At 40.5% G+C, this 13,379-nt stretch overlaps 1 protein-coding gene across 4 annotated transcripts in view; it reads left to right on the top strand.

The window, feature by feature from the left end:
• Positions 1-13,379, top strand: part of Prdm10 (PR/SET domain 10) — a 93,644-nt gene that overhangs the window by 51,238 nt on the left and 29,027 nt on the right. For all 4 annotated transcript variants that reach the window (XM_010640101.2, XM_010640102.3, XM_010640103.3 and 1 more), the window contains 5 exons: positions 1,297-1,510; positions 3,348-3,589; positions 5,185-5,388; positions 10,273-10,345; positions 12,185-12,302. In XM_010640101.2, the coding sequence (XP_010638403.1) occupies positions 1,297-1,510; positions 3,348-3,589; positions 5,185-5,388; positions 10,273-10,345; positions 12,185-12,302 (851 nt within the window). The remainder of the gene's footprint in view (positions 1-1,296; positions 1,511-3,347; positions 3,590-5,184; positions 5,389-10,272; positions 10,346-12,184; positions 12,303-13,379) is intronic.

The following is a 13,379-nucleotide window of genomic DNA, read 5'->3' as shown; positions in this document are numbered from 1 at the left end:
AACCAGGTTCTGTGGTTCAAAATGCTGTGGGAGCTTACAGCATAGGAGGGTAGGGAGACCCAGCAGCATCAGACACAGCCCACTGGGAAATAAGATTGTGATTGGATTTAGGAGATTGGTGAGAGAAGAACATCCTAGGAGAGGAAAGCAGCCTATGGGGAGATAAAGGGGATGGGAGTGTTTAAACTTTTACTTGATTTATTAAATAGAGGGGTATATGGCTTGACTACCTGTGGACTGATTGGGCAGGAGAGAAAAGAGGAATCTAGAGTAGCATATATCCCAGAACACTCATATTAGAGGCAGGAGAACTTTTGTAAGGTACCATTTATTTTCTGTCCACATATTTGTAAGATTACATTAACCAGTATGTCACCCAAATCTTATTTTATTTGCATGAGGTTGACTTTAGCATGAGCAAATCAACAGAGACTTTTTCTTCTTTCCTGAAAACTTCAGCATAGAAAAAAGGTGAAATAGGCTAGATGTGATGGCATGTGCCTGTAGTCCCAGCTACCGGAAAGGCTGAGGCATGAGGATCACTTCAATTCAGGATTTTCATGCTAGCCTGGGCAATGCAGTGAGGCCAGGCAGGTGCTGCACTGCTGAGCTACATCCCCGGGGAGACCCTGTCTCTTAAAATTAAAAAAAAAAGTAAAGTTATTGAAGAGAAGCCAAATTATTCCCTCCACTGTGTGGAGGCCACCCTAAAAGGGCTGGGAGGGATCTCTACTCCAGATTTTGTTCAGATCTGAAGGCTTAGGATCCAACAGCTACCCCAGGAGACAGTGAATAGTTGCTGACTGTGTACCCTTAAGTCTCCAGGGAAGCAGGGCAGGACTCTCCACACTTGATCTTAGCCAAAAGGCCAGGGCAGGCCTCTGCGCAGCTGTGAAGTGGCTTGTGGGAGCAAGGAGAGGGGCTTGGCTTCAGGGGGTGAAAGAGTGGGGTCAGACGCTCAAGATAAGGGCTTTGTGGGGTTTGAACCTCCTGCCAGACTCAAAAGAGAGAGATGTAGGCTTTCTTTTTAGTCTGCTTAGATAAAGGGCATGGGAAGTAGAGAGGGAGGAGTTTAAAAACTGTGAGAATCAGACATCCAAAATGAAGGCAGACTCTTCTTTATCAACTACATGGAAACCATTTTCCCAGGGCCTTGCAGGGAGGTGGCATGAAGAGTACAGTCCAGCACAGCCTTGTCCTCACTGCATATACCTGCATTCTGGCTAACTAAAAGCAGGTGTCTGCTCACTTTATGCCTAAACTGCTGCCCAGGTCTCATTACCTGTGCATAACCAGGTGCTGCCTTCCATCGAGAGCATGGATGGTTCCGACCCTATGGCAACTCTGCAGAACCCTATAGCCAGACTGGAGGCAAAAGAGGAAGAGGAAGAGGAAGAGGAAGAGGAGGAGGAGGAGGATACTGAAGAAGAAGAGGAAGAAGATGGTGAAGACACAGACCTGGATGATTGGGAGCCAGACCCACCCCGGCCCTTTGACCCCCATGACTTGTGTAAGTGTGGATGCCGGGCTCTTTCTGGTGAATATGTGTCACATGAACTGAGTCCTCCCGCTTCCCACACATTGTGCCACGTGCTCTGCATCTGTCATCCCACTTGATCTTCCCCACCACCCTGGGAGGGAGAATCTGACACTCGTGTTTGTTTTCTGGTTTTTACTAATGAGAAAACTGAAGCTCAGAAGAACCTTAGGCTGCCTGCTTGGGGCTGAAAGGTGATCATTTATCTGAGCCTGGGTCTTTCTTTCACCAGGCTGCTAAAGCATGTTGGCCCAGGCATGGCCTGTTCAGCCATTTCAGCTCTAACAAGTTTGCTTTGCTGCTTTATTTGTCATAAAACCTTTGAAAATGCATATCATGTCCCCAGCTTAGTGCACCACACTTACTGATGTGTTCGATGTCTTCTAATGATCTAGCAGGTGGAACACTTTCCCAAGGTCATACAAGTATGCTGAGAGCCTGAATTCCAGCTCAGGATGTGTGGCTGCACAGCTGTGGCCTTGGTCAGCCACAATACCCACTGCCTCTTGGTCTTGCCTGCTTAAAGTTCAGCTTTTGCCTACCAGATCATTATTCTTTCTGTGGATCTTCATGCTTCTGTGACAAAGTCCTTACTTCAGTCCTTTGAGTGATTGAGGTCAGCCAGAGCTTTTCAGCCTCATGCTGTTTCTCCTGGGCCTCCCACATGGTGCTTCCAAAACCTCCCTGCATGGGGCCCAGTGTTCTGCCCCAAATCTAATCCTCATCCAACAGAGAACTTCCTCTTGTAGTTTTCCCTGGAAGTCTGAAGTTTTCAAGTCAACTCCAAAGCCACTTTATTTCATAAATATTAATACAGTGCTGGATATGGTGGTGTATGTCTGTAATCCCAGCAGGCAGAAGGCAGGAGGATCACTGCAAGTTTGAGGCCAGCCTGGGGTACATAGTGAGTTCCAGGCCAGACTGAACTACAAAGTGAGACTTTGCCTCAAAACAAAACAAACATACAAAAACAGTCAACTCTCTGAGACTTGTAGAAATTGAAAATACTGTACCTAAACTATGTCAATACATAGCCAAAGGGGGTAAAACCTGATGAGTATGAAGTCTCTGGTCCATCACTTGCCTTATTTTGTGGTTTGCATTTCTCTTTCTGGCAGCTAATTTACAGTTGATGCTACTGGAAAAGGGAACAAAAGTGGCAGGCTTGGTGCAAGTTGAGTTCTCCTAGAGTGACCTAAAAATGCATGTCCTGGCAAAGAGGGGCCAGTTGTGTGGTCCAAGTGAATGATGGAGGGGATGCTAAATTTGCTCATTTTAGCATGATCAGACAGTCTGCATCAAAACTTCAAACTGTATAGTACTTTCCCTGCTTGAATCAGATAACGCCCTCTAATGAGACCTGCTAACTCCCTTTGAGGAAATTGATTAGTGTTGTCAGGGTTTTCTTTTTTCTCCTAACAGCTTCATTGAAATAATTTTGTTTCATTAGATTTTGCAATATCTAGCTGAAGAAGCTCTTTTTTTCTTTTCCCAAGTGTCATAATTGATTTGTAAGTTTAGCAGCCACTACTTGAATTACTATCCATCAGAGAGAAAAGTCACAGCCTGCACATTATTTTTGGTAGGCATAAACAACTTCTGCCTGCTTTTGGAGGAAAATTACAGCACTTTTATGATTGGTCTATGAAAGCTAATGTGTTGCAATGGAATAGGTAGTGCTCATGTGAAATGTAATTGAATTCTGGCCTGGAAACTTAGTTTTGAGAATTTCTCAGGTCAGAACTTTTTACCCGAGAGCAAATCTTGTCAAGGAATTGTACTTTTCTTCAAGGTTTTCTTTGTTTTGCAGGGTGTGAGGAGTGTAATAATGCGCATTCTTCAGTGTGCCCAAAGCACGGGCCCTTGCATCCAATCCCCAATCGGCCTGTGCTCACTCGGGCCCGTGCCAGTCTGCCCCTGGTCCTCTACATAGACAGATTCCTTGGCGGGGTGTTCTCCAAGAGGCGCATTCCCAAGCGCACCCAGTTTGGCCCTGTGGAGGGACCACTCGTCAGGGGGTCTGAGCTGAAAGACTGTTATATTCATCTGAAGGTAATTTCCACTTTCTCCCACTCCACTCTTGTTCTTTAACAGTTTTTTTTCCAGGGGCACTCATTTTTCAACTTAGCCTCTTGTTTTCATTTCATAATAGTTTCCAACTAGTATTTTTCTTTTTGTGCTTAATTCATTTCAAATAGAACCTTTTTCTCTCCTCCCAAAAGAATGGAGATTGTAATCTCAACCCCTTAAGGCATTTTGTGAATAATTCGAATAGTGTAGTTCTTAGGGTTAGGTAGTTTGCTCAATTGAGCTGCCATAATCAAATGCTAGACTGGAAGGGTCCAGCTGAAGTTCGGAGGCTGAAGCTCAAGATGAAGGCATGGGCAGGGTGGTTTCTCCTGTGGCCTCTTTCCCAGGATTGCAGATGGTGGTGTGCAGACAAGGTATTTCCTCTGTACATTCCCATATCCATTCTGATCTCTTCTCCTTATTTGGACTACTCGTGGATTAGGACCCACTCCAATGATCTGATGTTAACTTAAAGATCTCATTAAAGGCCCTGTTTCCAAACACAGTCTGTCGTGAGGTACCGGGGTTATAGGGCTCCCATATGAATTTGGGGGTGAGGGAAACATAAAATTCAGTACATAACAGAGGCATTGGCAATCTTTATCTTACTTATTTTTCTTTGTTTAAAATTAATTTGTCTGGACTATAAAGAGAATTACATGGATGTATATATCTACTGTGTGCCACTAATCTTTGTAAGAAAACCACTTTTCAATTTTGAAATGGCTGTTTACTGTTGATTTTTTTTTTTTTTTTTTTTTTTTTTTTTTTTTTTGGATTTTTTTTTTTTTTTTTTTTTTTTTTTTTTTTTTGAGATAGGGTTTCACTGTGTAGTTCAGTCTGCCCTGGAACTCACTAGGTAGCCCAGGCTGGTCTCAAACTTGCAGCAATCCTCCTGCCACAGCCTTCTGAGTGCTGGGGATTTTTTTAAAATGACAGAATAGTTCACTGAATGCTGAAGTAGCTTTATTTTGTTTTCCATTCTTCACAGTTGGTGCTTTGGCTTCTATCTTTGTTCTCTGTTTTCTGAGTAGCCACCCTGGAGAGCTAAGAAAGGGCACTGGGAGGGGATAAATAGCTAGGATGTATTTTTTTGATAATTAGCAGCTATCATGGGGAGGTTTTCTTTGGTGAATATGCAAGCTCTCCAAGCAAGAATATTACTCTGTAAAGAGAAATACATATCTTTATGCAGCATTATATAAATGAATACACTTGAATCTCCAAAGGAGGCAAATTGTAATGAACTGGAGAGCATTATGCTTGCATTTTCTTGGCTTATTTATAGCATTTTTTTCTTGTGTTACTTTTGTGAAATGTTAATTAGAGCCATGTAGTTGATTTTCTACTTTACAAGTTTTTCCAGATAATTTCCCTCTAGGTGAGGCTGGAGGAAGTAAACTTTAGGTTTGACAAGTTTCAATTCTAGTATCTTTCTAGATAAAAAGGGAAGGGTCAAGATATATGGTTAATTTAGGGAGCACTATTTCCTATATGAATGCATATCCTAGTGAAGGGTTTGGGGTTGTTTTGTTTTTGTGCCTTGGTGTGGCTCTTTACCTTCTCTTCGGCTGCAGGTGTCTCTTGATAAAGGGGACAGAAAAGACAGGGATTTGCACGAGGACCTGTGGTTTGAGTTGTCTGACGAGAGCCTCTGTAACTGGATGATGTTCGTGCGTCCAGCCCAGAACCACCTGGAGCAGAACCTGGTGGCTTATCAGTACGGCCACCATGTGTATTACACAACCATAAAGAACGTGGAACCCAAGCAGGAGCTGAAGGTATAGTGCTGCATTCTGGGTGCCATCTTGTTTAGGGCTTTTCTTCAAGTCAGTCTTACAAGAATGTTCCTTTCTTGGTAATTCACTGACTTAGTGAATAGTTATGAGTGAGTAGTAGTACTTAGTGAGTAGTTATGGCTTTTCCTTTAAGGATGCTCTGTAGATAACAAGATTCCTGGAGCTCCTAGCCCATATTTAAAACGGCATAGAATTGGCTTAGAACCTATCTATTCCTCACATTCAGTTAGACTCATCTCCAGATAATTTATAATATTTAATACAATGTAAACTGGATTGTTGAGGGAATAATGACAAGGAAAACATTCCATACTGACCCGGTTTTTTCTCCCAAATATTTTTAATCTGTGGTTGGTGGAACCTGTGGTACAGACAGCTGACTGTGCTGTTTTGTACATAAAAATAATCCTTAAATAAAGTAGAATCAAGGGCCTGTGCAAAAAACCAGGCATGGTGGTGCACACCTATAAACCTGGCTACCTGGGAAGCTGAAGCAAGAGGATCACAAGTCCAAGCTCAGCCTGAGCAACATAGTGATGTGGTAAAGCTGTCTCAAAATAAAAAGGGGCTGGAAGTGAAGTTCAGTGTAAAGGCCCTGGTTTAATCCTCAGTACCAGGAAAAAAAATCCTGTAAATAAAAACAGAATGAAGAGGAGATGATTTTTGTGTTTATCAGGGGCTTCTACAAAAGCTAGGTGTGGTGTCCCATGCCTGTAATTCCAGTTACTTGGATGCTTAGGCAGGAGAACTAGGCTGGCCTCAAACCTGACCCTTCAAAGCTGGGTATGGTGGTACATACTTATAATCCCAGCACTCTGGAGGCTGAAGAAGGAGGATTGCTGCAAGTTCGAGACCAACCTGGGTTGCAAGGCTAGTCTGAACTATATAGTGAAACCCTATCTCAAAAAAACAACAAAACAAAACTGAGATGCTGTCTCAAAGTTAAAATGTTTCTGTTTTGTGGGGATGTAGTTTAGCTCTCCTTGGGTTCATTCCTCAGTAATACAAAAGAAAACAAAACAAGAAACCCCAAAACCAGCAAAGCAAACAAACAAAAACTGGATCTTCAGGAGGGCATTAGGTCCAGCTATAAGGAAGTAATTGGTTTTAGGAACAGATCGATATTTATGATGGGGAGGTTATGGATTGTGTCACTTAATATAACTTGTGTATAGTGAAGCAGAATTTAGTTGTGAAACTGATTTTGAGAAATGGAATTCACCTATATGGGCAAGATTCCTTTTCTTTATCTGAATATTTCATTTTATTCAATTAAATTTACATACTGACTTTGGATTGCAGAAATATATTTTTGAGGTAATTGTTAGAATTTCTCTAGGTATTAGCTTTTCCTGACATTAAAATAAAATCTGTAAGTGAAGCCTCCTGCCTGTTTTTGCAGGGTTGGGTCTTGAACTCAGGGCCTTGTACATGTTAGCCAAGTGCTCTATCACTGAGCTATATCCCCAGCCCAAGAACACCCCCTCCCTTTAAAAAGCTTATGTGTATTAGAAACATGGTCAAAATACTCTTTAGCTTCCTAATATAAATAAAATATAGGCAGAAATAATTTTCTCAGTACATGAATGCTGAATTGTATGCTTCCTTAGTATGATAAATTACAAATTGATACTTCCTTTTGAGAGAAGGCCAAACTCCTGAATTTTGTTCAAAAGCTACAAAATCTCTGTCTTTAAAACTGTTAGTTGGACACTGTATAAACACTGAATAAATGTGTAAAAGGAGATTCACATCTCACACCATCTTTCTCAGTACTTTTTTTTTTGCAGTGTTGAAGATCAAACCTAGGGCCTTGTACACACTAAACAAGTGCTATAGCACTGAGCTATACTCCTGTCTCCATAATACATTTTTAATAAGAAGAACACTTTTTTGGTTTTTTGTTGTTGTTGTTTTTGGAGACTTGCTGTGTAGTTTAGGCTGGCCTTGAACTCACAGCGATTTTCCTGCCTCAGCCTCTCAAGTACAAGAAAAATACTCTTTATAAATCAGTGGGCTTCACTGATATTTCTGTATGTGTATTGTGATATATTGAAGTTGTGATTTGATTGTCTACCTTCCCTTCTCATCCTTCCTCTCTCTCTCCTTTCCCCTTAGACCTTTTCAGTTTCTCAAATAATCTTTTTTTCTTTCCAGTTTATATTTTTTATTAGTACATGTTTGCAGTACATAATGATTGCATTCCTTGTAGGGAGTTGGTACATGTATATAATATATCTTAATTCCTCTTTCATTCCCTTCTCCCTCCCTACCCCCTTCTTACAGCTCTTTGGTCTCCTTCCCATTTGCAAAAGATCTGTCTCCCCATTTCCTATTATTGTCTCTTATTTTGCTCTTTATTTATGTAACAACACAATTCATAGTAACTAAATCTTAGAAGCAGCTTATGAGTCCATCAACACTTAAATGGATAAAGAAAATGTGATATTATATACAGTGGACTCTGCCATAAAGAAGAATTAATTCAAATAGTCCCTTGAAATAAATATTTCTTAGCTCTAAGGAGATTATTTTTTTCTTTTTCTGTTGTGCTGTATTGAGCCGAGGGCTTCAGGCATGTTAAAGCAGATACAGTTCCATGAACTAAACCTCCAGGCCTGTTTTCTCTTTTAAATCTTTAAATAGAACTGTAATGGTAAAGTAAGACAGACGGGAATGAATAAACAAGTAAATAAATATGTAATAGTTCAGTGTAACAGAACACTAAAGGGTGGAGAAAATATTTATAATGCAAAAGAGTAAGTTATATACATTCAGCCTCACTACAAAAGCATAAGTGAACAAATACCAGGAATTAATTTTATTTGGAAGAGAAAACAAATAGGAAATGTTTTTTTAAAATAGCTCAATATTTGCAAAGAGCTGGGAATGTAAGTCATTGATAGACACTTGCCTAACATGAGTGAGGGTCTGGGTTCGATCCCCACCACTGCAAACAAAGAAACAAAAAACCTGAACAAATTATGAATTATTATTTTTGTTAATTTAAATTAGGAAAAATAAATGGGTACAGTACAATGTGAGGGTTTTATGAGATAGGGACATTGATTACAGAATTGCACATATCTCTGGATGTGTACAGCAGGAGACTTCTTGGCTGTGTAAATCGAACCCTTGAAAGTTAGTCTGAGGAAATATTTATAAACAGACAGAAGTGGATATGTTAGAACTTGGTAATACCCTATATTGCTGACTCTGGGACACCAAACACTTCAAAATACACCATTATTTCCTGCACCATTAAGAAAAAAATACTTCAAAAAAAAACAACAGAAATGGTTATTTTATACTTACTGAGGGAGCTAGTTTAGATTTATAAGTAATTTAAAAATCATGCCACCCTTGTGTATACATGGAGTAGTACACTTGGGCAAAATAAATCAGTGTAGCTCTGAACTGCTTTGTGTACATTGTGACTTTTCTCCTCCACTCACTGTTTACCTTCATCCTAGACATGTGTGCTTTTATGTATACTTTCTTCTGCGGCAGCAAGAGTGTTGCTGCCTTACATTCCCCATGGTGCCGGGGCTTGAACCCAGTGTGTTGTACACACTGGACCTGAGCCACACCTCGGCCCCCACCACAGTTTTCTGTATGTGTTCTGCTATTGCCTCTGGGATATTGTTCCAAGTCACTGATAATCTTTTTGCATGTGTATGTTGTTCTGAGGATATTTTTTATTTTTATTTTGTAATACTGGATTTGAACCCAGAGACTCGTGCAAGCCAGGCAAGCATCTACTGTTGAGCTAGACCATTCCTAATCCTTTTTAATTTAATTACTTTTTTTGTGTGTGGTGATTCTGGGGCTCAAACCCTGGTTCTCACATATACTAGGCTAGTACTCTGCCACTGAACTATACCCTTAGCCTCTGTTAGCCGTTTTTGCAAGTTTGAATACTATGCTTTCCCATTTGTTTGAATTCATATGTGTCATTTTCCACAATTGAACCATGTATCTTTAAAAGTTAAGTGCTTTGTTTTGTTTTTTGGTTCTGGAGATCAAACCCTGGTCCTCATATATGCTAGGCATACTCTACCACTGAGAAGGAGACAGGCAGAGATGAGAAGTGTAAGTAGGGAGGCATCAGGAATTCCAGTTAAGTGTGAACTGTTGAGGAGACACCCAGATATCAGGCCACCAGGGGCTGAGTTATTCATGTGGGAAGCATCAGCAAAGAATTGGTTGGAATGGGTTTGATCACCAGAGGGAAAATTAAAAGGCCCAGGACTTGGGCTGAGCTTTGAGGAACGGCACTATTTAGAAGTTAGGTAGAGGAAGAGTGAAAAGCAGAAGCCAGTGGGGTAGGAGGGAGGGCAGAAGAGTCCCAGGAGAGTGTGGAAGCATTTGACATAGTCCCCTTGGTAATCCCAGAGTGAGCTGTCCAGTATAGCTGCTATGATTACAATGATATTAAAACCTGTGAAAAGACTGAGTATAATTCTTGTAGAGTTGTTGTTTTGAGGCAGTTGTCTCACTATGTAGTTCAGGCTGGCTTTGTATGCATTATGTAGCCCAAGCTGTCTTCAAATTTGTGGCAGTCCTCCTGCCTCAGCTTCCTGAGGGCTAGAATTTTAGGTGTGCACCACATGCCCTGCCAAAAAGAAATGTTTTTAAAAGGAAAAAGGAAACAGGTAGTATGTCATGACAAAAGGACTTCCTGACAGAAAACCTGCCAGATGCATGTTAAAAGGGGAGGCTCACAGTGTGGATTTTCTATTTCTTTTTCTGAATGGGCTGTGGGAAAGCCTAAATTATTTCGTGTAAACAGGAGAAATAATTTAAGAAGGCAAAGCATATCTGGCAATATCCCTTAGTTCTTGATGATATCCTTGGTTCTTGCAGGTGTGGTATGCGGCATCCTATGCTGAGTTCGTGAACCAGAAAATTCATGACATTTCTGAGGAAGAAAGGAAAGGTGGTTGGACTTCTACATTGTACATTTTCTAAATTGTTTATATTACATCTAAGTGGATGTTACATCACTAGGCAACCTCTAAGTTTTTCATCTTAATGTATTTTAGACACTATTTCAATAGGTTTCTTAGAGATACCCATCTGCACCCAATTCTGAGATCAAATTACAGTGTTATATTTACATTTCTTTCATGGGTGCCAGAAAATAGTATTTAATATAATGAAAACCTCCAAATACCAAATTAGAACCTAGATCAGAGGATGATTCCTATCTGGCCTTAGTCATCTCTGAGGACACAGCAAGGCAGATATTGACTTTGTTTTTAATATAAAGGTTACTGAAGTGTAATCTACATACAGGAAGGTGAACAGATCATTAAGTAGACAGTGATCACACCTGTGTCAATTCCCAAGCGTGGTTACTCTCCTGACACCTCACAGCACACATAACATTTGTTTGTTACTGAATTGTACATAAATAGAACAATGTGATATTTATAGTTTTTGCTCAACATTATGTTGTTATATGTAACTGAAATTTGTTCATGCTCATTGTCTTTGCTGTTTTGTCTGAATGTGTAACAATTCATTTGTCTATTTTACTATAGAGTTGGTTGTGCAGTGCAGTTATATTAGTAACTACGCCAAGTCCAGTCAGATTTCACAGACACTTCAGACACCACAGAAAAGATCTATGATTCCCAAGTCACCTGTCCTTCTGGCCATTTATTGATTTAGAGGGCTCCTAGAACTTACTCAGGTTTGATAGTTCTGTAGGATGACTCATATAACGAGGGAAGCACTTTACTTAATGATTACAGTTTTATTACAAAGGATATACATCAGGATCAGCCAAATGAAGAAACACATAGGGTGAGGTCTGGGAGGGCCCCATGATAAAGGTTCTGTGTCTTTAGTATGTACCATCTTCCTGGCACATTGATATATCATTACCAACCACAGACACTCACCTGAGCTTCAGTGTCCAGTTTTTAATTGAAGTGTCACTGCATTGGCACAATTGACTGAATCACTGGCCGTAGGATTAAACTTACCGTCTCCTGTCCTGGAGGCTGGCATTACCCAGTTGAAACATCAGCCTTCTAATCACAGAGCTGGGCTTTCTGGTGTGGCCATTCCCCACGCTGAGTCATCACTTCAGAGTAAAGATCTGTAAGATGAGGGGCTCGTGAGTAACAGACACTTCTGTCTCTCAGGAGATTCCACGGATACACAGGTTACCTCCCATGACCCAGCGGAAAGGGCCAGCCAGATTCTTATTCTAATAGGATCATTTGCAACTTTTGCCATTTTAAAGAGTGCCACCATGACCATTCTTATACATGTCTTCTAATGAAATGCTGGTGCATTCTTATGCTTCATGCACATCTGGAAGTGTAGTTACCAGGTCTTAAGATATTCATGTATTTCACCTTAGGTGATATTTCTAAATATTTTGCTAATGTGATTATGTTACTCATTGACTTTTAAGTTATTTGTGATTTAATATAACCTTAAACAGTGAAATTTGGGTCTGAACCACTAGGTCTTTGCAGCATTTCTTGTCTTTATAGTTTGGTAAGGTTTGTGTGTGTACATTTCAGGACAAGAGAGAGTAGTGTGAGGGTGTTGTCCCTTTGATGTCTTGCATGAATGTTTTAGAAAATAAGATCCTAAAAACCACCTCTCTGTCAAATTTTAGCCTTTGATTTTATAACAAAAAAGTAGTATAAATAGCAGATTCTGTCCACAGTGAGATAATGGTGTCGATAGTGAGCATCTAAATTTCACTGGTGTCTGTTGATCATCAGCCTTTATGATTTCTCTCTTGTGTGTGTAGTTCTTCGTGAGCAAGAGAAGAATTGGCCCTGCTATGAATGTAACCGCCGGTTTATAAGCTCAGAACAGTTGCAACAGCATCTCAATTCTCATGACGAGAAACTGGATGTGTTTAGCAGGTGTGTATTCAGGAGAAGGGCTCATAAACAAATTCCTAAGGGTTCAGAATCTTTCTTTGTCTCTATAAATGAATACATATTTCATGCACTTGTGTGTTTAGACGGGCACGAAACCAGTTAGGCTGCTGAGAAAGACTAATTTTACCTTAGTTAAGTCTCTCTTAACTAGAGATTCTGAAAATCTTTGAGATAGCATTTTCTCTTGAAATCTGCACCTCTGATTTACAGACCTTTTCCAGCATTACAGTTCCTTTGTCAAACTAAATCATATGATCCATGATGCACAAAAGACAGATGAGGGGAGAATTGTATAGGATGGTGTAGGCGGGGTTGGTCATAGTGGTGGTAAGAAGTTTGATTTTATTCTAAGCGTGAGAGGAAGTATTTACAAGATTTTGACTACTTTTGTGATAGCAATTGAATTTGTGAAGGATTGCACTGGATAAAAATGAAAACAGCAGGTTTGTTTACATTGGTGTAAAGTGAAGCATGGGATCCAGCTAGAAGCTACCTGAACAATTCAGGTGAGGAAGGAGGGCTGTGTTGCAATAGGGTGGTGTCTGTGGGACAAATGTAAGGTTGTCCACTCACAGGAATTGGGAAGACAGTTATGTTAGTCAGCTGTCACTGATGAGATATCTGAGGAAAACATTTAAAAGGAGGAAAGGTTTATTTGGGCTTATGGTTTCATACTTTCAGTCTACATTCAGCTGATTATGTTGCTTTTAAACCTGTGGCAAAGCAGAACATGACAGCAGCAGGAGCATGTAGCGGAGGAGGCTGCTTACTGAAAGGAGCGAGAGGCCAGGGTCCAGGCAGACCTTTGAAGGCATGCTTCCAGTGACCTACTTCTCCCCGCTAGTCCTCACCTCCTCAAGTTTCCACCATTTCCTAGTCACCAGCTGGCCTTCAGCATATGTGACTTTCATTTCCGAGCCAAACTGGCTGGGTGTTGAGGCACTCGCTTGCAATCCCAGCACTTGGAGAGACTGAGGTAGAAGGAACATAAATTCAACCCTAGCTTTAGCTACTTAAGTGAGACTCTGTTAAAAAAAAAAAAAAAAAAAAAAAAAAAAA

The sequence above is a fragment of the Fukomys damarensis genome, unplaced genomic scaffold (assembly GCF_012274545.1).
Source record: "Fukomys damarensis isolate Sample0158 unplaced genomic scaffold, DMR_v1.0_HiC HiC_scaffold_16, whole genome shotgun sequence".
NCBI classification, from domain to species: domain Eukaryota; kingdom Metazoa; phylum Chordata; class Mammalia; order Rodentia; family Bathyergidae; genus Fukomys; species Fukomys damarensis.
This window is presented reverse-complemented; position numbering and strand designations above follow the sequence as displayed.